This window comes from Malaya genurostris, chromosome 2 (genome assembly GCF_030247185.1).
Source record: "Malaya genurostris strain Urasoe2022 chromosome 2, Malgen_1.1, whole genome shotgun sequence".
Classification (NCBI taxonomy): domain Eukaryota; kingdom Metazoa; phylum Arthropoda; class Insecta; order Diptera; family Culicidae; genus Malaya; species Malaya genurostris.
The window spans coordinates 112287959-112312925 of NC_080571.1; the positions used below are offsets into that span (position 1 = coordinate 112287959).

Sequence of the window (24967 nt, forward strand, 5' to 3'; positions counted from 1 at the left end):
AAATGAACCGTGCTAAAATTTGTCCGAGGCAAATTGTCATAAAAAAGGATGCTGTACACAGTCTTTTTGGTACTTAGAAACAATTATATGTAACATGACACACACAGACATTTGCTCAGTTCGTCGAGCTGAATCGATTGGTATATGACATTCGGCCCTTCGGCCTCGGAAAATTTTTCGAAAGTTTGAGCGAATTCTATACCTATTTTTTATATATATAAAAAAAGGTAAAACACCAACGCAAACTACTTAAAAACATTATACTGCTCGATCGCTCGAACAATTTTAGGAAAAGTTCCTGTTTTGGGTTCCCTAATCAATCGACATGGAGTTCACGATTTGAATATATACAACGCAAGTTCACCACGTTGGCACTTTTTTGCCAAAATTCGTTTTTACTATTCAACACACTTTTTTGCCAAAATTCGTTTTTATTATTCAACATAATTGCCATCAGAGGCGATACAGCGATTATAGCGATCTTCCAACTTTTCAATACCATTTTTGTAGTACGATTTGTCCTTTGCCTCAAAATAGGCCTCAGTTTCAGCGATTACCTCTTCATTGCTTCTAAATTTTTTACCAGCGAGCATTCTCTTGAGGTCTGAGAACAGGAAAAAGTCACTGGGGGCCAAATCTGGAGAATACGGTGGATGAGGGAGCAATTCGAAGCCCAATTCGTTCAATTTCAGCATGGTTTTTATCGACTTGTGACACGGTGCATTGTCTTGATAAAACAAAACTTTTTTCTTCTTCGAATGAGGCCGTTTTTTTTTTAAATTTCGTCCTTCAAACGCTCTAATAACGCTATATAATAGTCACTGTTGATGGTTTTTCCTTTTTCAAGGTAGTCGATGTAAATTATACCATGCGAATCCCAAAATACAGACGCCATAACCTTACCGGCCGATTGTTGAGTCTTTCCACGCTTTGGGTTCGGTTCATCGCGTGCAGTCTACTCAGCTGATTGTCGATTGGACTCCGGAGTGAAGTGATGGAGCCATGTTTCGTCCATTGTTATATATCGACGAAAAAAATCGGTTTTATTTCAATATAACAGCTCCAAACACTGCTCAGAATCATCAATTCGTTGTTGGTTTTGATCGATTGTGAGCTCACGCGGCACCCATTTTGCACTAAGCTTTCTCATATCCAAATATTCGTGAATAATATGTCCAACACGTTCCTTTGATATCTTTAGGGTGTCAGCTATCTCGATCAACTTCACTTTACGGTCATTAAAAATCATTTTGTGGATTTTTTCACGTTTTCATCGGTAACAGCCTCTTTTGGACGTCCACTGCGTTCATCGTCTTCGGTGCTCATATGACCAGTACGAAATTTTGCAAACCACTTACGAATTGTTGCTTCGCCCGGTGCAGAGTCTGGATAACACTCATCAAGCCATTTTTTGATATCGGCGGCACTTTTTTTCATCAAAAAGTAGTGTTTCATCAACACACGAAATTCCTTTTTTTCCATTTTTTTTCACAATAACAAAAGTAGCTTAACACAAAATGCAATATCTCACAAACTAATAATCAGACAGCTGTCAAATTTATACACGTATCATTTGAAGGTTGGTACTAACTGAAAATGGTATGGATTTAATTCTAGTGCCGATCTGTTAACATTCATTCCTATTAAATTTGAAAATTTGAAGAACCTAACACATTACAATAAATCCATTATGCCTTGATTTGTAGAACAGTACGCTGCACAAACAAACTTCTAAATTAAATAGAATAAAATCATTGATAAATTTGGTAAAATTGAATGCATAAAAAAATAAACGTGTTTTATTTTTTTGTATCACACACCAACTATACCAAAAGAGTGAAAATTATGCCTGGAGGAAAAATGTACTAGTCTTCTTCTATGCGATCTTTATACGGTTTTTATGCCAAATCTCGAAGTTATGCGTTTTGTTCATGCGAGTTTCCAAAATTATGCGACTTTTCAAAATTATGCGAATTTTCAAAATTATGCGATTTACTGGTTTCGTTTCAGAGTTTTTAAGTCGACCCTTGGAGTCTTTTATTTCGAGATAATACCAGATCGCGACGTTCAAGCATTTTTGAAACTGGAAATCTCAAAACTTTTTCAAGTCCCAAAAAACAAACAAAAATTTTGCATAACACCAGATCTCATGAATTGAATCGCATGCATTCTAACAAAAACATCTGGCAACAAAAATTGTGTTTCCTTAGTTTTGTGATTTTTTGAATGCAAAATTTTCAAAGCTATGAAATTTTCTACAAATTTTTATTTTGTAAACGACATAACACCATTTTAGTCCATAAAACATCAATTTAACTTAATTTCAACAACAAAGTGATCTTCTGAATTCTTCGATATTTCACAAGCAGATAAAAAAAGTGTCCAAGAGAAACTTTTGCAGGATCGAATCATATTCTAGATTGAGCCCTTTTCTATTTAATTCTCGATCAACTACCCAAGGGCAATATTTACACGGAAAGACTAAAATCAGCTTTTTGGTGAATAACTTAATTGATTTCCTAGTTCTAGTTAGTAATTGTCAAGACATCGAATAAAATCTTACTATTGCTAATGTTGATTTGTTGTTCAAATAATACTAATATGGTGGAGGGGTTTGTGGATTTCGTAGTTCAGTTTGTAAATCACACGTATTTGCATTTGAAATATATTCTTGAGTTTAGCATTTGAAACTCTTTTTATAACAGATTTTCAATCAACATTCTTGCAATTGCTTTCCACTAAGAGTGCAATGCACCAAACGAGCAACAAAATAATGTGCAAACAACTTCAACACAACCGATTTAGTTCATATATTCAATTGATATAAAATTACTAATTTGCTTCTTTCCGCGTGAATTTTCCAGAATTTTTCCATTGTTTTCCAAGTAAAAGTTAGAGTTTTATTTTAAATTCAGAAAATTAAATTAATACAATTAGCTACAATCTATTGAGTATTCAAAACAAAACCGGTTCGGCTTATCTGCAGCACCGCAGCAATACAGTGATTGACAGATTATCTTGTCTTTGGTTGTACTAGAATCACCAGTGTCAACAAAATTCGAGCGCGATAGATAACAATGCAGCTCAAACGATAACTGTCGCGTGACGCAAAGCTCAAAGTGGGGTTAATTGTGGACGCCGCTTTAACCACGTTGTATGCGAGTTAACTGGATGCAACCTTGAGAGAAATCAACCTATTAAAGACTATATATTTTATGTTCTGGAAATATATATGCACACTGAAAGCGATCTCCCTTTATCGAAACATAAAATAAATTCGTTTCATGGTCAAAGAAGAAAAGGCAATATAATGAGATTTGGGAGTCACTTCCCGAATTTGATAATGAAAGGATAATCTATAGATAGGAAATTATCAACTCAAATTTAATGAAGTCCTTGACTACATCAGTAGCATGTTGTTGGAATGTGCATATTTTACTAATACCAAATACTAGTACATTTATTACACATATTTAAATATATGCACAACGCATAATAATTATTGGTGAAAACAAGAAACTTGGTGTTCTTAATACAAGTAAATTCCACTTTTTCGATGATGCAATTGTTAAATGAAGAGTTGAAATCAGTCTAATTGGTCCATTCTTCATATAGGTTCTTTACGTAAAAGAATTACACTGCAGGGGCTTCAATTGACACGTCTTGAACGTCACAAGAGCAAACAATTGAGTTCATTCTTTCTGCCACTAGTTCAAAAGCTATAGATCGACAAAATTTCATTTATTATATTTTTAAACGAGCGGTCACACGTTGGATGAGTACAGCGGATCGCAGAAAAGATAACTCAACACAAGCTCCATCCGATAGAATTATTGGTTTGCAAACCGAAAATTGTGGACAACAAATTACACAGCACCAATTTTGAAACGTATTCTAGTAATACAGTTCAGAATGTTTTTATTTTTTATCACAATTGCAAAATTATTCGTAACTGTTGGCAAAATCGCAAACCATTGACTGTATGCACGAGGAAGCGATTTACTTTTAGCTGTAACTATGCAACCAGTACGTCACTAACGATCACTGTCGCGCCGAACTGCGAATGAAAATCGATTTTTCACTAGTTTACACTGCTTAAGTTGAAGCTTGTCGGCTACCGGTCAACTGCCAACTGAATCGAACAGCACGCGATTTAGAATCGCAGAGCAAAAAAAAACACACGGTTATCAGTATACATCTACATCTATCCGTCCGTTGGAGTGCCACCGTTGATATAAATCTAGAATTATGGCTGTAGTGTGCATATTCACCGCAAACTCGTTCTCTGCACTGTCAATTTGATTCGACATGACATTGACTCTTTCTCTTTCGTGCATCGCTAGGCGACAACCAACTTTTATTGATTATTTATAATCTGGGCTGTGTTTATGTATCATAAAATCAAACTAGATCCTAACGTTTTTCATAAAATTGTCCTGCATACTCAACTTTATAAGACTATAGAAAAATAATATTTACAAGAATCACATCAGAATGAACATATAGAATGACCATACTTTTGTCCGGTAAATAAAGGCAGATGGGATAAAACGCACTTTTCTCAGAAGCGACCAAATGAAAGAAATTTTAATGGAACTAAAAGTCCATCAAAACAATGGATTACTTTAAACTGTTGGTAGCAATGGTTCAATCATATAGTAGAAGGGGGTAATGTTGTAAAAGTTTTTTTTGAAGAGCTCGCGCGTTGATGTTTCTCAATAGATTTCGACAAAAAAATATACGTTGAATAGAAAAATACTCTAGCTACGATTTGACGTGCTTTAATTTTTTGTAAATAATAGAAACGGTAAGGTACGATCGTATCCGTAATAGTCACACACGTTATGATTGAGAAAAAAACAAAAACACAAAAACTAGAATGTAGGTTTATGGTATATTTTGGATTTAAGAAAACTTAAAACATGCGAGTATGCGGTAAACTCTAAAATAATAATAATCATTTTAACGGAGACTTCCAAATCTATGTTTGATTGCAGTCTTGGTGGCATCACAACGTTGCCCTCAAACACATTCAAAACATTGCCCCAAAGCACTTTTGTCACTTGACCCTCAGAATTTCAATTTCTACACTAAATACCAACAAAAAATCATCGAATTTTTATTCAGCGGGAAATTTCACTTGAAAATAACACTAATTTAATATTATTTATCTCACTGAAAATGGCTTCTTTTGAACAGACAAAGAACAATAACTGCCACTGTGGATACTCGAGTTTTAACATCATAACAACATGACGAGTAACACACCACTACATTCGCATTTGCCTACATGAAATTTGTTTGTTGAAATGCTCCTACCATACCGATGACAAGTATTTTGCTGCATTAATTCAGTAGTTACAATCAATTCATAACATTATCCCCTTCTACTCTATCTTGAAAAATAAACAAAAAACAATTGTGTCGTTGTTCTATGTATTTTTTGGTGTTCCAGATCATCAAGCCCTAACAAAAACTTGTTTTCGTAGCAAGTGCTGATGTAAGTTTGGTCTCGTTAGTAGTTAGAAAATCAAAATTTTCTAACAAGTATCAAAAAAAGAAATAGTTTAAACATGCTAATACATGGATCATTAAGTCCCGAGACTACAGCAGAGATGGCGCTCGTAGTAAACCAGTAACCACGTCTTTCTAGAGTACTAACCTTTGCTTGAATCGGGTCAAAATTTTAAGTCGATCCGACCAGAAACAGCTGAGTTATCGAGGTTGGAGTTAAGTCGTTTTGTAGTTTGTTTAAAAATGGAAAAACCCGAGTTTCGTGTTTTTATAAAGCATTGTTTTTTAATGGGTAAAAACACCGTGCAAGCAAAACAATGGATTGAAAAATGTTATCCGGACTCTTGTCCATCAAAAGCAACGATTTGTCGGTGGTTCGCAGAGTTTAAACGTGGTCGTACCGACACAAATGACGCGGAACGCTCGGGTAGACCTGTGGGAGCCGTTACACCGGAAAATGTTAGTGAAGTGACAAAAATTCTAATGAAAGATCGTAAAGTGAAGCTCCGTGAGATTGCTGAGATGACACAGATATCATATGGAAGTGTATTTACTATCCTTCATGAAAAATTGAGCATGAAAAAGGTTTTTTCCAAGTGGGTGCCGCGATTGCTTTAGATGGAACAAAAACAGCAACGAGTCGATGAATCAGAAAGCACCCTAAAAGGTGATTATGTTGATGAATAAAAAAAAATTTGCAAAAAAAATGTTGTATTCATTGTTAGTCTCGGGACTTATTGATCCATGTGTTATGTTGATCGGGTTCCCTTCATAGTACTTTTCTCAAGTTATGTTCGATCCGTTGTTCTGTTTGACAAATGATGTGTTTGCAATTCAATAGCATAATATTCAAAGCTGTTCTCTCATGTATATCATATAGGGTAACAGAGGTATTTTGGCCCACTTGAGGAGGATTGATTTTCTTTTGACCTACTGTTGCCCACCAAATGTTGTAATATCTTTGAAAACCCCTTCCGCAATAGGTAATTTAAGGTCTGACGACAGAGGGCCACGTGTTAAGTTTTAAATCGACCACGTGGCTCGCTCAATTCCCTTTGCGCATCGTATTTCTCTTGTACTCTCTCGTATATGAGCAAACTGTACCGGGTTGCCAGCATACATTTTATTATTTTGATAAGAAGTTTTATCACATTAATCTATCGTATGGGTTGAACATAAAATGGATTCCAATGAACAATGAAAAAATATTCAACCTTCACAAAGATTGAATGTCTGTGTGTTTGGCAGCCTTGTTGAGCCAATTTTATTTCTCCTTTTTCAGAATGCTATCAGGAAACCAAAGCGAAAAAAATGGTGGATGCATTGAAACTGACTTTGTTTCACAGAAAAATACAATACTTTATTTTTATCGTGATAACATATATGTTTTTATGTACTTATCGCATATAAACTAGATTATCTAGACTTTGTCACGGTAGATTTATGATACAAGCCGTCAAAGCCGAGATATTCGATGAACAAGTAGAGGTATGCATTTCCAAGCGTTCCAATTTTCAGCAGTTCTTCAGTCAGAAAAAAATACAACACGACCGCTAAACTCAATGAATCATTCTGAAAATTTCACAGAATATTCTCAACTAAATTTCGAAGACATTGTCAGGTGAGTTTTTCTACATTCTGCACCGTTTCCAAGAAAATTTAATTTGAAACGGGAAAATAGCAAAAAACCTACCACTTTACGGTACTGTCCTCAGCCCTTAATGTGATTAGCTTCAAATTGATACAACATGGGTTAGTTAACATCGATTAAATCCATAAAGTTTGTTAGGTGGGCCAAAATATATGAAGTGGCCAAAATACCTTTTTTTTTTTTTTATTTTTTTATTTTTTTTTTAAATAACTATTTATTGGAATATGAGTTAAAATTAAATTATTAAGATTTAAATTGGGTGTTCAGCCACAAGTGGTGACTTTTCAGCCCTGTTATATATATATGATTTGGTTATTACCATGAAGACATCATTTGCTTCCGCAATTCTGAGATTTTTGTGTAGGGAAAATTCTAAACCTACTTGTATTGTGTAATGGGGAAAAGGAACTTATATACTAACTTACTAACTAATACAGAGAGCGAATCGATTCAATTGAAGATTGCATCGATTTTTGTCGGAATTTGCTTATAATATTATGTGACATTACATCTAATGGTTCTATATTTGTGAGTCTGTGTAACTCATTTGTACTAAACCAGGGAGGACGCTTCAGAATCATTTTCAGAATTTTATTCTGAATCCTTTGAAGCGTTTTCTTCCTGGTGGAACAACAGCTTGACCAAATTGGTACCGCATAAAGCATGGCTGGTCTGAAAATTTGTTTATAAATTAATAATTTGTTTTTTAGACAGAGCTTAGAATTTCTGTTTATAAGAGGATATAAACATTTAATATATTTATTACACTTTGCCTGGATTCCTTCAAAGTGAGTTTTTTGTCATACGTTAAACCTAAGTATTTAGCTTGATCAGACCATGTCAATTCCAAGCCATTCAATTTGAGAATGTGATTATTGTTTGGTTTAAGAAAAGAAGCTCTTGGCTTGTGAGGAAAGATAATTAATTGCGTTTTTGCTGCATTTGGTTTAATTTTCCATTTTGACAGATAATCACTGAAAATATTTAAACTTCTTTGTAGGCGACTGCAGATCACTCTTAGATTTCTACCCGTGGCTAACAGACTTGTGTCGTCACAGAATAGCGATTTCTGACAACCAACGGGTAGATTTGGAAGATCAGAAGTGAAAATATTATACAAGATTGGAGCTACACTCGAACCCTGCGGAACACCGGCTCGTACGGGTAGCAATTCAGATTTACAATTCTGATAGCTAACCTGAAGAGTACGATCAGTTAAATAATTTTGAATCATTTTGATCAAATAAATAGGAAACTGGAAATCAGACATTTTTGCTATTAAACCTTTGTGCCAAACACTGTCGAATGCTTTTTCTATGTCTAGAAGAGCAACTCCAGTGGATAACCCAGAAGATTTATTTGATTTTATCATGTTCGTTACTCTGACAAGTTGATGAGTAGTTGAATGTTCATGACGAAATCCAAACTGCTCTGGTAAAAAAATTGAATTCTCATTTATATGAGTCATCATTCTTAACAAGATAATTTTTTCAAAAAGTTTACTGATAGAAGAAAGTAAGCTAATTGGGCGATAACTTGATGTTTCTGCTGGGTTTTTATCAGGTTTTAGGATAGAAATTACTTTAGCGTTTTTCCATCTTTTTGGGAAGTAAGCTAATGAAAAACACTTGTTGAAAATTTTAACCAGGAGTCTCAAGGCAACATCGGGAAGATTTTTAATAAGAATATTAAAAATTCCATCATTACCAGGAGCCTTCATGTTTTTGAGTTTCCTAATAATTGATTTAATTTCATCAAAATTCGTCTCAATAATGTCATCGTGTGATAACACTTGAGTTGAAATATGATCATACTTCAGTGAGACTTCATTTTCAATAGGACTCACAACGTTTAAATTAAAATTGTGGACACTCTCGAACTGCTGAGCTAGCTTTTGAGCTTTTTCACCATTTGTAAGAAGTATTTGATTTCCTTCCTTGAGAGCAGGAATTGGTTTCTGAGGTTTCTTAAGAACCTTAGAAAGTTTCCAGAAAGGTTTAGAATATGGTTTAATTTGTTCAACTTCTTTAGCGAAATTTTCATTTCGCAAAAGAGTAAATCTATGTTTAATTTCTTTTTGTAAATCCTTAACTATGTTTTTCATAGCAGGATCACGAGAACGTTGATATTGTCGTCGACGAACATTCTTCAACCGAATGAGCAGTTGAAGATTGTCATCGATGATAGGAGAATTTAATTTAGTTTGAGCTTTGGGAACTGAAAGATTTCTAGCTTCGATAATATAATGATTCAAATTATCCATTGCTGTGTCGATGTCCGCAGAATTTTCTAAAATAGTTTCATGATCCACATGATTTTCAATGTGAGATCTGTAATCCAACCAATTAGCTCTATGATAGTTGAAAATAGAACTAATTGGATTAATTATAGCTTCGTTGGAAAGTCTGAATGTTACAGGAAGATGATCTGAGTCAAAATCAGCATGAGTAATCGGTTCACTACAAATGTGACTTTGATCTGTTAGAACCAGATCAATTGTAGACGGGTTTTTCACGGAAGAGAAACAAGTAGGATTACTGGGATGAAGAACTGTAAAGTAACCAGCTGAGAGTTGATTATGAAGTATTTTACCATTACTGTTATTTTGCCTACAATTCCACTGGACATGCTTAGCATTTAAGTCCCCTATTACGAAAAATTTCGATCGATATCTTGTAAGTTTTTGCAAATCGCCTTTAAAGAAATTTAATTGTTCGCCGGTGCATTGGAATGGCAAATATGCTCCAGCGATGAAATAAATTCCATGAATGGTTTCAACTTCGATTCCCAAGCTTTCAATAACTTTAGTATTGAAAGAAGGTAAAATTCGATGTTTAATTTGCCGTTGGACAAAAATGGCAACTCCACCACCAATTCCAGTAAACCTGTCAAATCGATGAACCACATAATGTGGATTACTTTTCAATTTTACATTTGGTTTAAGAAAAGTTTCTGTCACAATGGCAATATGAATTTTGTGAACCTTGAGAAAATTATAAAATTCATCTTCACTCGATTTCAAAGATCGAGCATTCCAATTTAAAATATTCAAATAATTATTTAACATCCCTGTAAATTTTAAATTCATTATAATATTATTTGCAAATTTCCATCCGATTTGAAATGCTTCAAAAAGTGATGAAGTCGAATTCATTTGGATGATCATTTGAAAAAGTTGATCTTGTAGGTAGATCATTTTATTTTCAGTTATATCGCCTAAATCGACTTCATTTAAAGAAGCGAATGGCATTGAAGGAATATTTGTAGGTAGACTGCCATTAGAAGAAGATGATTTGGCCGGTCTACCTATTAATAAATTGTTTTCGTTAGAAGAAGAACTGCAAGGCGGTCCTGTGTTTTGATTATTTACATTAGAAGAAATAGGAGATAGATTTCTACCTAATATACCAGCATAACTGACATTAGAAGAAGATGATGACGAGGTCGATCTACCTGTCAATAAATTGTTTTCGTTAGAAGACGAATTGGCAGGTGCCTTAGAAGAATTTTCAGGTATGTTCTGTAAATTTAAGGTCGTTGATTTGACTTGTTGTCTAAGCGAACGAGCGTTTAAAATTTTTTCCCTGACAGGACATTTCAAATAATTGGATTTATGATTTCCATTGCAATTTGAACATGAAAATTTATCAGTGGTTTCATTCATTGGACAAACGTCTTTCGAATGCGATTTACCACAATTCAAACACCGTATATCCATATGACAATTTTTGGTTCCATGGCCGAAGCCTTGGCAACGACGACATTGCGTTAAGTTTGCAATACGATTATGCCGTTTATAATGTTCCCAATGAATTTTAATGTGGGAAATGAAACGTACTTTTTCTAAAGTTTTCAAATTGTTTACATCACTTCGATTGAAGTGTATTAGGTAAAGTTCATGGGAAATTCCAGAGCGTGGTTTAGAAGTACCATTCGCTCTTTTTTTCATAAGTATTACTTGGGAAGGGGCAAAACCAAGCAATTCTTTTATTTCATTTTTAATTTCATCAATACTTTGATCATTTGATAATCCTTTCAAGACAGCCTTGAAGGGTCTGTCTGATTTTATATCATATGAATAAAATTTATGAAGTTTTTCGGACAAATATCGAATAAGACGTTCGTAATCTTCCAATCCATCCACCAAGACTCGACATTCTCCTCTTCGTCCGATTTGAAATGAGACTTTTACTTCCGGGAGAAAAGTAGAAAGCTCAGTACGGAATGCTTTGAAGTCGGAAATCATCACCGTCACTGGTGGCATAGATTGATGTTTCTTCCCAGAACGACAAGCGTCCATTCTGGGAATTTTTGAAGAATTTTCTTCTATGTCGCTACAATCGGATTCAGGAAGAATCTCGTAAATATTGTTAGACGGCATAGGATCAACGGAAGGGAAATCCGTCCGTTGTCTTTTATTTTTACATTCAGATTCTATAAGATCGTGAATGTTATTAGAAAAATGTTGAATAACGGATTGTGATTTATTCCGTATTGAATTATTTTTAGCCTTAGGCTTGTTGCCTTTCCGGTTGGACGCAGGCATTTTTGAAATTAATGAAATTTTAAATTAAATTAACTAGGCTAAATTAGTCTTCGATTAGACTCCTAGCTAGCCTTAAAAAAGGCTGATTAATTTCTTAGTCACTCTAATATCACTCTTTGTATCACTTAGTCACTCTAATATCACTCTTTGTATCACTTAGTCACTTAGTTAGTGATTCAGGTAGCCTTGAAAAAGACTGAAGCCTTGAATCAATGAAACTCTAGGTAGCCAGAAAAAAATTCCAGGAGCCAAGAGCTATACGCGTGCGGTGCGAACGACTGTTCAACACCGACTGGCCAAAATACCTCTGTTACCCTATATCATGGTCTTTTTTATGAGTATGAGACTCAAATTATGTGGAGAAAAAGGCTTAGGAATTCGTTTATTAAATTATGTATAAATTATGAAATAATGAATGATAGTAAACGATCTTTCATTCGGAAGAAATTTCATTATCGAAAAGACTAAAATATAAAGAAGAACCTTTTTAAGGAAGCATTTTTCCCATTGTTCTCGTGCGCTTTGCTCCGTTGTTTTGAAGAATTTTAATCCATTGTTGAAGATCATCTTGCCTCTATTCTCAGATACACATAACTTCTCGTAATTTAAAATAGTGGTATACACTGAGGTCTTTTTTACGCGGTTTTCTTGTTTCGTCTTAGAAATTCATGAATCGTCGATGATGTTACTCCGAAATTTATTTTACGTCAACTCTCTAACACTTTTAGATTATATCAGATGTCGACGATTCGTACATTTCTAAGACATTTAGCATCAAAAACAATTTTCGATTTCTGAAATCTCAATTTCGTTCAAGTTCCTAAACCGATTTTAAAAAAAAAATTTTTTTTAGATCACGCCGTTCTAAGACATTTGGCATCCAAAATTTTTTTTCCTAAATTTTGCGGTTTTTTTCTACGTGGATTTCCGAAGTTACGCAGTCTCAAATTCCCAAAGTCGGTCTCAAAGTTCCAAAGTCGTTTTTTCAAAAAAAAAATTTTTGTGTTACACCAGATCTAGACGCTTCATGCATTTCTAAGATATTTTTTCACGCAGATTTCCGATGTTACGCGGTTTTTCATATGCGGATTTCTGATTTTTTTTGGCGCGGTTTTTTTACTTGGTACGTATCTTTCTGATAAAAAGAGACATCAGTGTATTTTTCTTGCACGATTTTAGCACTTCTGTAAAATATAAATTCACTATGTTGTAGTGAACAATAAGTTCACTACAACATAGTGAATTTATATTTTACAGAAGTGCTAAAATCGTGCAAGAAAAATACACTGATGTCTCTTTTTATCAGAAAGATACGTACCAAGTAAAAAAACCGCGCCAAAAAAAAATCAGAAAATACGAAATTGTCAAAATATAAATATAATAAATACGAAATTGTCAATTTATTGTAATTTTTTACAATCGTGTGTATTGCCTTTTATATATTTCAATGGTAATTTTTTCAAGGGATCTAAAGAATGAGCTTCACTTGAAAATTACAGCGAAAGTCAAATGATTTAGTAGGAATATGCTGACGGTCAGTGGCCATAAATTTCATTTTCATCTTATATTATTCGATTCGAAATTTTACCGCACTGATTGTGACTAAAGGCAATCATGCCTCAAAAACGCTCACGTTTAATTTTTTTTTAGTTAAATCATAGCAACGATTCCTTTAGGGGTGCGTTTTACGCTCTTTTCCATTATAATCGTGTTACGGTCCCAGCCGTCTAAAAATAACACTAAGGCTCAACCGGCCCAGTAGCAAGAGTTCACCTAATCGATAAGTATTTGGTAGAATTTGCTCAACCAAGAATCGATACATGTCGTGAAAGACAAAAGCATCTCGTACTTCTCCCCTGTTGTGATAGATGATTAGCTGAACTTTTCATTGATCGCTACAGGCGATGATTAATAAATTCGTACTGTATTCTGATTTATAATAGTTAGAGCGTCAGTACACTAGATGTGCAAGTTAAAAATACCGTTTTGTTGTCAACAATTTTGTGAGAAAAATGATGTAAATCATGAAAGATGGGAGAAGAGTTATTGCTCATGATATTAATAATTTTGTTCATAAAATCACCAGTAATAAGCAAGATCTCATAAGAGGACATGGTTCATGATTTTGAAAAACGTTACGTCACAGAAGTTTTATTTTGACTACAAAAATATGTATTTTTCAATCAAATTTTCTGGCTTTTATATGTGGCATAGTCTACAAATAGGGTGCTTACGTGTATAATACTCTTTGTTGGGAGAACGCTTACGTTATCTCTTGCAAAATGAAATGGAAAAAATTACTTTTACTACAATAATGTAATAAAGGCTCTGCTCAAAATACGTCCTATACGTTTTTATACACAACATTTTGTATTTGATGCCAGCTACAACTTTAAGGGTTATAACCTTCCAGTACGAGCAAACGAGCCCAAACATTTTGTTTGCTCTGAGAAGTGTGAGAAAGATGTTGTTTTCAATCATTTGAAAAGTGTCGAATAGTACACGTCTTGTTATGATTTTGGTAAAAATTGTTTCGTTATATGTTATGGTATATAGTACGACGCCTGCCGCAAAACGCTTTTTTGTTTGTAGTGATTTGCGATTGGCACGAAATCTCAAAAACTGATGAATCGATCAATTACAAATTTTCAGGTGTTGTTCCTAATTCCTGTAACTGTAACTGTAACTGTTCGTTTACGAAGAATTCTTGCATGATGTGCATTCGAAAAAATCAATATTTGTATTCAAAAATCTTTAACTCGATCGCGTTCAGAAATAACGTCAAATGGAACTCGAAAAAAGAAAACAGTGGTCCGGTTCCAAGATGACTAACGTACTGAAGATGTCGTAAACAATAGTTTATCGAGTGCTCAAAACCCTCAAGGATACCCTGAGTGTGGAAAGGAATCAGCGGACTTAAGAGAAAAAAAACTGGACGACCAACAGTTAGCAAGGTACAGCGGTGCGTTTAACCTATCCCCGGTCTTTCGATTTGAGATGTGGCCAGAACGTACTACGTTAACTTTCAAACGGTGCCGCAAAACGATTGTCAGGGAATGATACAAGTCGTACAGATTCAGTAATCATCATTGCATATGATGCAGAATTTTGTGGCCAAAAAGTATGGCTTCGACGAATCACAAGGGTTGCACTATGATCATACACAGTGTTGGTGATTGCCGAAAATTTGACAGAAGCTGCTATATTGATATCTTTATTGTATACAACATTTTCAATCCGGTAGAAGATGCTGCAAGAACTCGAGTCTCTCAATGCATGAATTGAGAGAATTTTGATACATTTCTTCGCTCCACTTCATACTCTGAGTATTTCACGTCCTTGAAAAAATGTAAAGTCTGATAATGATCGTTGCTGTGTGGGATTTCCAAAGAGAGAATCGCAAGTTGACAATTATCGCAGAAAATCGAATCGTTGATTCAACTTGATGATTCTCATACTAGGTTGCAATATTTCAAAACCCTTGTGTGGAGCATTCACAGACATTTTCATAGACACAACTTATACAATGGTCATATGCACATAGTTAGAACAAGCGGCAATAGTAAAATGATTCTATCGCAATTGTCAACTGCCTGTATAGAATCGGATCGCGAAACGAGAATAAGCTACCGTTTGTTGCTTCAGAGAGGATCCCCACAGCAGCATGCTAACCTTTGATTCTCAGAAATGTCATCGAGAGAAATTCGCTCGCGCACTGGTGTCGATTCTATGTTAAATGAATCATTCGTCACATTCTCAACGATGCCATCCCTAGATTACATCGAAGAATGCCTGAAAGAGCATGCATACAGGCAGCCAACTTTTGATCGGTCAGCTGACTCTTGACGATAGGTAATTAAATCATTGGTTTCCAATTGCCGGTTTCATAAGTTTCGGAAGTCGCAGCCCGAAAAGTTAGAAATAGAATCTATCGATTTCTATTAGATAACTCATAAACTACTAATGAATCGATCTTTCTGTTCTGCAGCATTGCATCCTTTGAAAATGTGTAACATTTCTAATACAACCAAAACAGTTAATGATCACCCCAATGTACAAGACCTCAACACCACTTTTTGAGTAAGAACAATACTACTTAACACATCCCTTTGTTGAGCTTATTAACGAAAACGTTGCTTAAACTTATCATATATCTACAACGTCGCAAATGAACGTTCAAAACCTGTATAACAATTTTTGTTATGGCAATGGATTTTTTCGATATCAAGAACAAATGTCTTGGTATGTCTTACAACTACTTCTGACAAACGAGAAGTATCCGTGCTCATCAATCAATATTGTTTCAAGCTGGATTCTGAAAATTTATTTCCAGAATAATAGTTCAATTCGTGAAACGTACTTAAAATTGCATGATGTTTTTGGCGTTCATGGACGGTACATTGAACTTACCATTCGTCACTACTGTTAATGAGAGTATTTCGGAAGAACCGAAATTAACGATTCGCTGACGCGCATCATAATTAAACCTCTATCCGTCGATTACATAGAAAATATTGCAAAAGACCACGGTCTATACAAGATCTAGTTGGTTCAGGAATTGAAGCCGCTTGACCATGGTAAACGTCGAATACTTGCTCGGTGGACTCTAGCTAAGTTCACAGAAGATCCCCTTAGTTACCGCAAAATTGTGTTCACAGACACTCAATGGGTTTGTGATTCAACAAAATTGCCGTTTTTGGAGCGAGAGAAATCCTTACGATGTTCTCGAGACATTATTACACCCAGAAAAGTGCACTGTTTGGTGCGGAATTCGAATCTATTGATATATTGAAGACTGTCTGTCTTGTTCATGTTATCTCATGTTCATATTTCATGATGTGATGCTCCCGTTAATTATTTTTTGTACGGCTATGCTAAGTCGTTGGTCTATGGAAACAAGCCCAACTTTTTGATGCTTTGGAAGACAATATTGAGCGTGTTATCAGAGAAATACAGTCCGATTTCCGAGAGAAAGTGATCTAAAATTGGACCTATACTGACTAGTTCGTCCATCATTACCGACATTCGGTTAAGCGTTAAAATAATTACTGAACATCGAAAGAGAAATTTGGTGTGTATGATTTGTTTGTAGTATTGTAAGGATGTAGAGCCGTCTTGAGTTAGTTTTAAATTTGATCAGTATTTAACGAGGAAAACAGATTGAAAAAATGACGGGCGAATGCAACTATGTAATGAAAATCGCGAAAATGTTACCGCAGGACTCGAACCCGCAGTTAGCAGAAGGATTTTTTTGCCAATTGAACTACCCTGCATATGAAAACACATGAAGAAACAGCCTAATTGCCTAGAAGAACCAATCATGCTTCGCCATCTGTGGCCGCCACCCCGTGTAGATGTAAATAACAAACAAAGGTCAAAATAATAAAAGATTTTATTATCATATCTTGTCTTGATTTTTCTGTGCTGTCATAGCGATACTTGATATTTTTTTGATATTTCATCGTAGGAATCAAGAAATCGTACAACATTTGTTCAACATCAAAATGAGTTATTATATCTTATTTCGTTATTGAGGAGTTATTCCAATTCCTTCAAGTTCAATTGATCCAGCAGTTCTATCCTCAAATAAAATACTATTGAATAAACTGCATCAGAATCAGATAAGATAATTGCTTTTGATATTATTCCATTTTGAATTCTAGAATATCAAATAACTGAAAAATTTGTTTCTATAAATATGTTGTACTTGTTTTGATCACAATGACAAAATTTTATATTTCATTGCTTTTTTATTTAAACGTTTATTTCAAACTAAATAATGTTAAATTATGCCATTGAGATGTTTTGTTTTAATGATAAAATTCATTGTTGCACATATTCTTCGTGTAACTAATTCATTCATCCATCTTCGCCGCGAATATCTTTCTTTTACTTACACCCGTCTCGAACAACGTTGAACTATTCGCTGCACGAAAGAGAGAAGGGTGAAAATGAATAAGCAATAATCGTAGAGAACCTGAATCTACTAAAACATTTTTCGCTGCAGGTATACATCGTGCATGTTCGTTTTATACATTCATTTGGCATTCGCTCATTTACTTTACTCATCGAATTGGTTCGAATAGCGTCATTGCGATGATCGTCGGTTTCTATTCTTCGCGAAGCATTCTTCATCTAATAAATTCATCATATCTCGTGAGGTAGCAGCAATGGGAGAGTGCTGAGATATGGTTCATCGCACACACACATAAGACTATGGTACTAATGCAGGGGGAAACGTCTTAATTTGCTTGTTTCGAAGACAGCACGAACGATCATCGCAAATTAGGTTTTCACTGTGATCGTTGCATGAATATTCGTTCCCCATTCGCGTTAAATCATTCAGGGTTATGTTCAATTCGAATAACAACTGCAAGGAATTGATCTTCATGCGAGCAACGAAGTAGCGTCGGCTTCGTTCGCACTCGAATATACGGACAAGTCCGAATATCAGAGCGATTATCAGACAAAGGCGACGTGTTGAAAAAAAATTTTCAATAATTTTATGAAAACAGAGCCTGAACGAAGCACACAAATCGAAATATTTATTACTAATTTTTTAATTTTTTATTTGAAGTTAGAATTTGATGTAAAGAACCAATTCGGATGAATCATAATGATGAAAATTTCAGAATAATCGATAAATTAGATATTTGTGACACTGTAAGTAATTGATTTAAAGAAAATATTTGCTATAGAGTTAAAAAAATAGAGTTTTTTAAAAGTTTATTCTATGATTTTTGTAAACGACCATTTGTACTTTTCGGAAGAGTGTTAAAAAAGTTATGTAATTCTCTAGGGGGAAGAGGCTATTTCCAAATTTGTTACCAATTGCGATAAAGAGAGAAAGGTTTAGTTTATAGAAATATGACGCGACTTGGCGTAATTTGTGCACAACCTCTAAGAATTAGGAAAAGGATTCCAATCTAACTGAACGAACGACAGATGGAAAACCGAAAACTCAGTGTGAAATGGTCTTTTTACGCTATGAAAAAAAAGGTTTTTTTTTGCATCTAGGTGATAGTCACGAGAATCTTTTTGAGAAAAAGACAATTCTATATGACTCATTCTCCAAAAAAACGGCCAGAATGAGCTCCAAGACATGCAAAGTCAATCTACAGCATGACAACGCTCCTCTACATTCAGCGGAAGTGACATAAGAAACAATTTCTGCGCCTGTTTTGGAACTCCTACCGCACGCACTGAATGCACCGGATCTGGCACCTTCAAATTATCATGTAATCCATATGAATGATTGGAAATATGTCAAAATTTCATACTCAGTGTTCAAATAATTCTGGACCAAAGTACAGAATTCAATACATGATACTTGATAATGATTCTTATTGAAATGGTTCGAAATAAATGCACATATCATTCCCGTTCAGCTTACCGAGAATGGCCCGCAGATGTCCTTCCAGCGTTTGCAGGATTGTCATCTTGATTTCCTTCACCGATTTGCCCAGAAATTGTTCGCTGGCGGTACCGAGCAGTTCGTCGGCCTGATGGTGAAAATAATAGACGTTCATCATCTACAAGAAAAAGAAATGAAAAACGCAGGGAATGAGATACGGCTATCCGTCCGGGAGGGCCCGTTTGCCGTCTACAGAGCTGGATGGATATTCTGACAATCGCGGGAGTGGGTGTGGGTGTTTTTTAGCACTAAAATTTTCAGCAAACACAGAAAAATCAGGTACTCATTGATGGTGTTTAAGAGCGTGAACAGAATCAAAAATTCACTTGTTATATATGAAAAATAATTAGATTCGAAAGCTAACTAATTGAAACACACCACATGACTAGCAAACCGAAAATTACCGGACCGTACCGATTGAAAAAGTCTAAGTATTGATGCAAACACGTCACTATACAAACAAGTGTCTGATTCACTCATTACAATCTAAAAAGCGACTCGAAAGAAAATTAAAACAATCGTTTTTGGGAAATATTGGCACAAAATTACGAAATCAAAATCAAATCTAGTCGAATCAAAAAGATAATTTAAAAACGGAAACGGAAACTCTACAATGACGGATAGTGGGATGAAGGATGGGGGTGAGATTTTTCATTTCTTTTTCATGTAGTTATGCTGCAGAAATCATAATATATATTTGTCAATAGGTGGTACTACAAATAAACGAAAGCAATACGATAAAGTGAAATACATAAATAAAACATTGATAAGGACGATTACCAGTAATCAAACTGCTAAAATACGTGAATTATTACTAAAATACGTTTGAAGATACAAAGCTTACAAATATATAGAAACTACGACTAACGTTTTGTGTCATAATAGAAGAAGAATTTGCATACATATAAGAAAGAAGAAGGTCGAATTAAATATGTGTATGAACTTTATTCTGCATTCAACCAGAATGTATGGTGTAATGTAAAGGTGCATCAGATAGAACTTTCTAAACAAACCACAATCAACATTTCTTACTATTAAAATAACTCTTGGGGAAAAGGGTGGCCGAGTTGGCTACGCTATTATTCGGTAAACTAACGGTGTTTGAAATTTAACTATTTTTTTTCAACTAATCCAAATTAAAATATTGACGGCATCACAGATTTTCTAAATTTAAAAAGTAAGTTTCACTCGAACCATCGATAGTGTCTACATTTTCTTACAATTGCAATCTTCGTTTCTGACCTTTGGACAATTCACATGGATTGTTTTATATTAGAGACTTCCTTGAAATCACAATATCTAGTGATTATTTTAAACTATCATGAAAAGTTGCAGTTTGCAAATTTACTACGCGTATGTTTGGATCTCTTGAATGATTTTAAGATGCATTTCCTAACATTAGATAAAGAGAAGTGTTCCTATCTTGTGTATCATAAAACCAAAGGGAGGTCGATCAATTAACTAGCATTGGGTCTAGTAATAAGTTTTAACCGTTCTACAAAGAGGCCGTTGGGAACTTATGGGATGGAGTATATTGGATAATCGACTTGTCGTAAATGGTTTATACGGTTCAAAATGATGATACTGACAATATGACAATCAGTGATTTGACCGATTGGTTTTAAGATCCTGCTACACCTACGCGTTTGACTAAAAAAAAATAATTTGCTCGCTCTTTAAATTACTGAGGCTCATACAAAAGGATACAAATTGGTAGACTGACGAGTAGTATTATTGAAATCGAAATATTCCCGGTCATGTTTTGCATATAATGAGATCATAAGGGTATTGTGTCCTACAAACTTCTTCTAAGTGGTTAAACCATCACCGTTGTATTGAACCCAACTAAGGAAGCATTGTGGGAAAAATGGCCAGGACATAAGACTATGCACGAGTCCATTGGTTTTCATCACGGCAACGCACAGTCGCGTATTGCGACTTTGTTCAAAATCTACTTGGATAATAGCGGATAGAAAATTCTACCCTTATGACTTATGATACTGACTTGACACTATCTGATTAACATTTGTTGCAATGATGTTAAAATTCATCTTAAGCTCAAACGACTTAACATTTGACCGGAATTCAAAGATTTACAGAGAAGAAGAGAAAAAGTTATAGTTTTCGATGCACAATATTTTGAATAAAAGATATGTAATAAGTTTTTCACGACAAAGCCTTAAATTTTGAAAAAAAAATGTGAAAAAAAGATTACATTGTATTTCAATATTACAACATCTAATAGCAGTACATTGTACTTAAATAAAGATTACACAAAATCTTGAAGAAAATAAATACACAAAAAACTATATAGTCGAAGTACATCCACTCACGCTACATAAGCTGATAATAAGTGCTATATAGCAAACCATCTATTATCTACTTTAAAACTTACTTTTTTGTACTCAATCTAAAATAAAGAAATGGTAGTAAGTTGTTCATGTAAAGAATTGAAAACATTATAAGGCTGCAGAACAAATTTGGTATCAAATAACTTGCAGTTAAATGACATTATATTTTGATGAAACGAAGTATAAGTTTTGCACATGCATGAATGGAACTGGTTAAAAGATTTGGGTAATTTCTTAAATCTGCTAGTTTGATATTTTAGTTACACTGGCCAAAAACTTTCATGAATATTTTTTTTTAATTCGGAAAAAGCTAGATGAAAAGTGTAACTTAGAAGAATCACATCGCTTGCATCAAGGATCTTTAAACCTTCCATCAGTAAAATGATTGTAAAAATTTGAATTACTGTACATTTAGAAGCAGTTCTGGTGATCCTCAAGGGAGAACACAAACCAAGTAACATTTTTAATTTAATACATACTAATAAATAGTAGTCTTAAGCGTAACTTCATAAATCTAGCATCCACGAAAACTATCTAAACAATACTAGAAGATCACATTACAACCATGTGAAAACTAAATAACAATCGCTGGTTGAAATAAGGTCATAATATAGTGATTAGAATGACAGTTTTCTTCTAGTGTTGTTAGTCACATTAAATAAAATTAATCAAACTAGCGAATTTAAAATGACCTCAAAACAAATATCAATGCAAAGAGATTGTATAACATTCTTAAACAAGAAGGGTTGAAACATAATGCACTCCTTAAGATACAAAAAAAAAACAATTTTTATTATAATAAATCAAGGTACCACCATGTACAAAATATAGTAAGAAAAAAAGGAAATATAATTGGATAATATTTCTAAAGGATTGGTCGAAAGTTCTAGTTGAAATATAAATAAAAATACCAAATAAAACTTCACACAGAGTGAACTAAAATCAAATCATCAATCGAATTGAAAAACACAGTATCTATTTCACCAGGGATTCGTTCACTATGTATACTTTACTCATTGAGCTGAACCTAGCATCCAGCCCATACTAGGAATGAGGATGCACTCTATACATGGGTATGGCATTCTTGTCAGTGGCAGTACTATACACAACAGAATCACCACGGTGGGTAAAAATACCTTCATGATTTTACACTGTGCAACACCTGTCACCGTTAGGGGGACCCCCTGGGCGGTTTCCACCATTTCGCACATCGGATTCAGCGTCATGACCTCCAACGAGAGCCGCTGGACGTCGGTTACAAGCCACCAGGCCCACGCCCAGCCGCCAACGATGGTGCGCTTCTTCGTCGAACCGCAGCATCCACCTGGGAAAGAGGGAAGGAGATCATTTAATATAGTGTTAGTGAAGTAGCATTAGTTACGATCTGCATATCTCTGGGAGATTTTGAGCCCATGTGAATCAAATGAAACGCCTGAATATAGTGAATGCCACATGAGACGCTACAACAACGACTTACGGTGCAATGACTCCTAATTACACGTTTGAATTTTATGATTCACTAAAAACAATATACTCCATAGTTAATATATGGATATTTCGCTTAAATGTCGTCTCAATTGTTGCCCAGTTTTTAATACTCAAATGTTGGTGATGTAATAATGGCAGAACATAGCTACATACAATAATAAAGCAATCGTTGCAATGAGTGAACGATCAACCGTGGGGATACAAACTGACTTGATCAGAGCGTATGACTATTTCCTATTGTGCAAGCTAAAATATTAAATAAATTGGATACTTGTCCGTTTGTTGGCAATAAAAAGATGTCATCAACGCTTGGATCTACCAGTGAGCATCAATAGAATACACGATAATATTTTAGTGTCGTCATACCTCCTGTGAACAGAAAGAAATATATTGCATTGAAAAGAGGATGCGACTTTTACTTACAACTCTGCTACCTACTACCGTTGGTTACTACGAAAAACATTAAAAACAAACAAACAAGAGAATTAACCTCTTATAGCAGAACAAGTACGAACAGTTTTTTTCTACAAAAAATGGACGATAATTTACTAAAGCGCAAGACGATACACGTTTTAGCGTGGATTTATCAGGAAATTTTTTCAATCATATATAGGTAAAAGCTTGAGCAATTTAGGACAAAACTAGATAACGTGATGCATCTCTTATTTAGCTATACAACTAAAATACCTTTTTTGCATTCCTTTATTGAAAGTCTATGTGTACTTTTCAAGGATTTATCTATCCAATGAACTTTTCCGAAGATGGCAGAACCAATTTGACCAACTGAACCAACTTTTCCGAAGATGGCAGAACCAATGTTGAGCTTGTTTGAAGGCTACTATTTGGTCATTGATAAAGTTCGAAGATCGAATAACTAACACTTCCTGTTCCGAACATGTATACTGACGTTACCGATAAGCTGTACTTTTTACCTTTTGTTATAATCTGTATATATGTTGTCAACAAAGAGGTCGAGATCTCAGAGGTGACTGGATCGGTTGTGATCAAACTAGTCGCAAATGAAAGCTCTCCCCGTCATCCTGAACGCTATTGAATGGCTTTGAGGTCGGATGTATACTTTTAGAGTTATACGATATTTTATGTCAAAATTTTCAGTATTTTGACAATATCTGTAACAATTTATCTTGAAAATAGTATATTTTACTAGACTTAGCTTCTACACTATAATAGCTAATCAACAAGCTTAAATAGTTTGTTAAAATCCGTCCATCTTAAACGATATCGAGATTTTTGTGTAAGCGACTTTTCGCCTTATTTCAGCTGTAGGAGTTTTACGCGATTAATGATAAAGTGATGTTTCGAATCAAAGTGAAACACGATTTTCAAAACTGTATTATGCAATTGTTTCTTAGCACCTAAAGGACTATGCAAAGCACCCTTTTTTATGACGTTTCGATTTTAGCACGGTTCGTTTTTGGCAACATAATCGTTCGAACATGACATTTATACTGCTTGCAACAATAACTGCTGGAAGAACACAACTTCTTACACCTTTAAACCATTCGAAGAAGTTCGTCGAGATAAGCAAAATGTGTGTGAAAAATAATTTCATTCATTTTTCTCGGAGATGACTTTACTGATGTCTACAAACTTAGACTCCTATAAACAGTCCTATGCTCCTGTATAAGGTTTCTGAATTTTATTTTGATCCGACTTCTGGTTCCGGAACTACAGGATGATATATTAAATGAAATTTAAATAATGTCACTCAGTTTGCTGAAATAGAAGTGAATAGTCAATATTGAAATAAAAGTTTTTATGGTCCCATAAAAACTGCTTGTTTTTAATCATTTCCGATTTCCAGTTCAGGAGATACAGGGTGATCGGTGTAAATATTTCACATAAATTTATCGGGTTTATCGGGTTCACAGATTTTGAGAGTCGACGACCCAATAATTTTTTTTTCAGTTTTACCGGTATTTGGTTTTCGATCCCGGAAGGTACCCAAGAATTTTATGTGAAACTACGATTTCTCTAAGATG

At 34.6% G+C, this 24967-nt stretch overlaps 1 protein-coding gene across 9 annotated transcripts in view; it reads right to left on the reverse strand.

The window, feature by feature from the left end:
* The window catches only part of LOC131427964 (flotillin-2), a 475383-nt gene that overhangs the window by 19758 nt on the left and 430658 nt on the right, over positions 1 to 24967 (reverse strand). For 5 of the 9 annotated variants that reach the window (XM_058591576.1, XM_058591572.1, XM_058591573.1 and 2 more), the window contains 2 exons: positions 22613 to 22800; positions 19105 to 19243 (listed from right to left, as the gene is read on the reverse strand). In XM_058591576.1, coding sequence (XP_058447559.1) covers positions 19105 to 19243; positions 22613 to 22800 — 327 coding nt within the window. The other 4 variants (XM_058591577.1, XM_058591578.1, XM_058591579.1 and 1 more) reach the window with 4 other exon arrangements.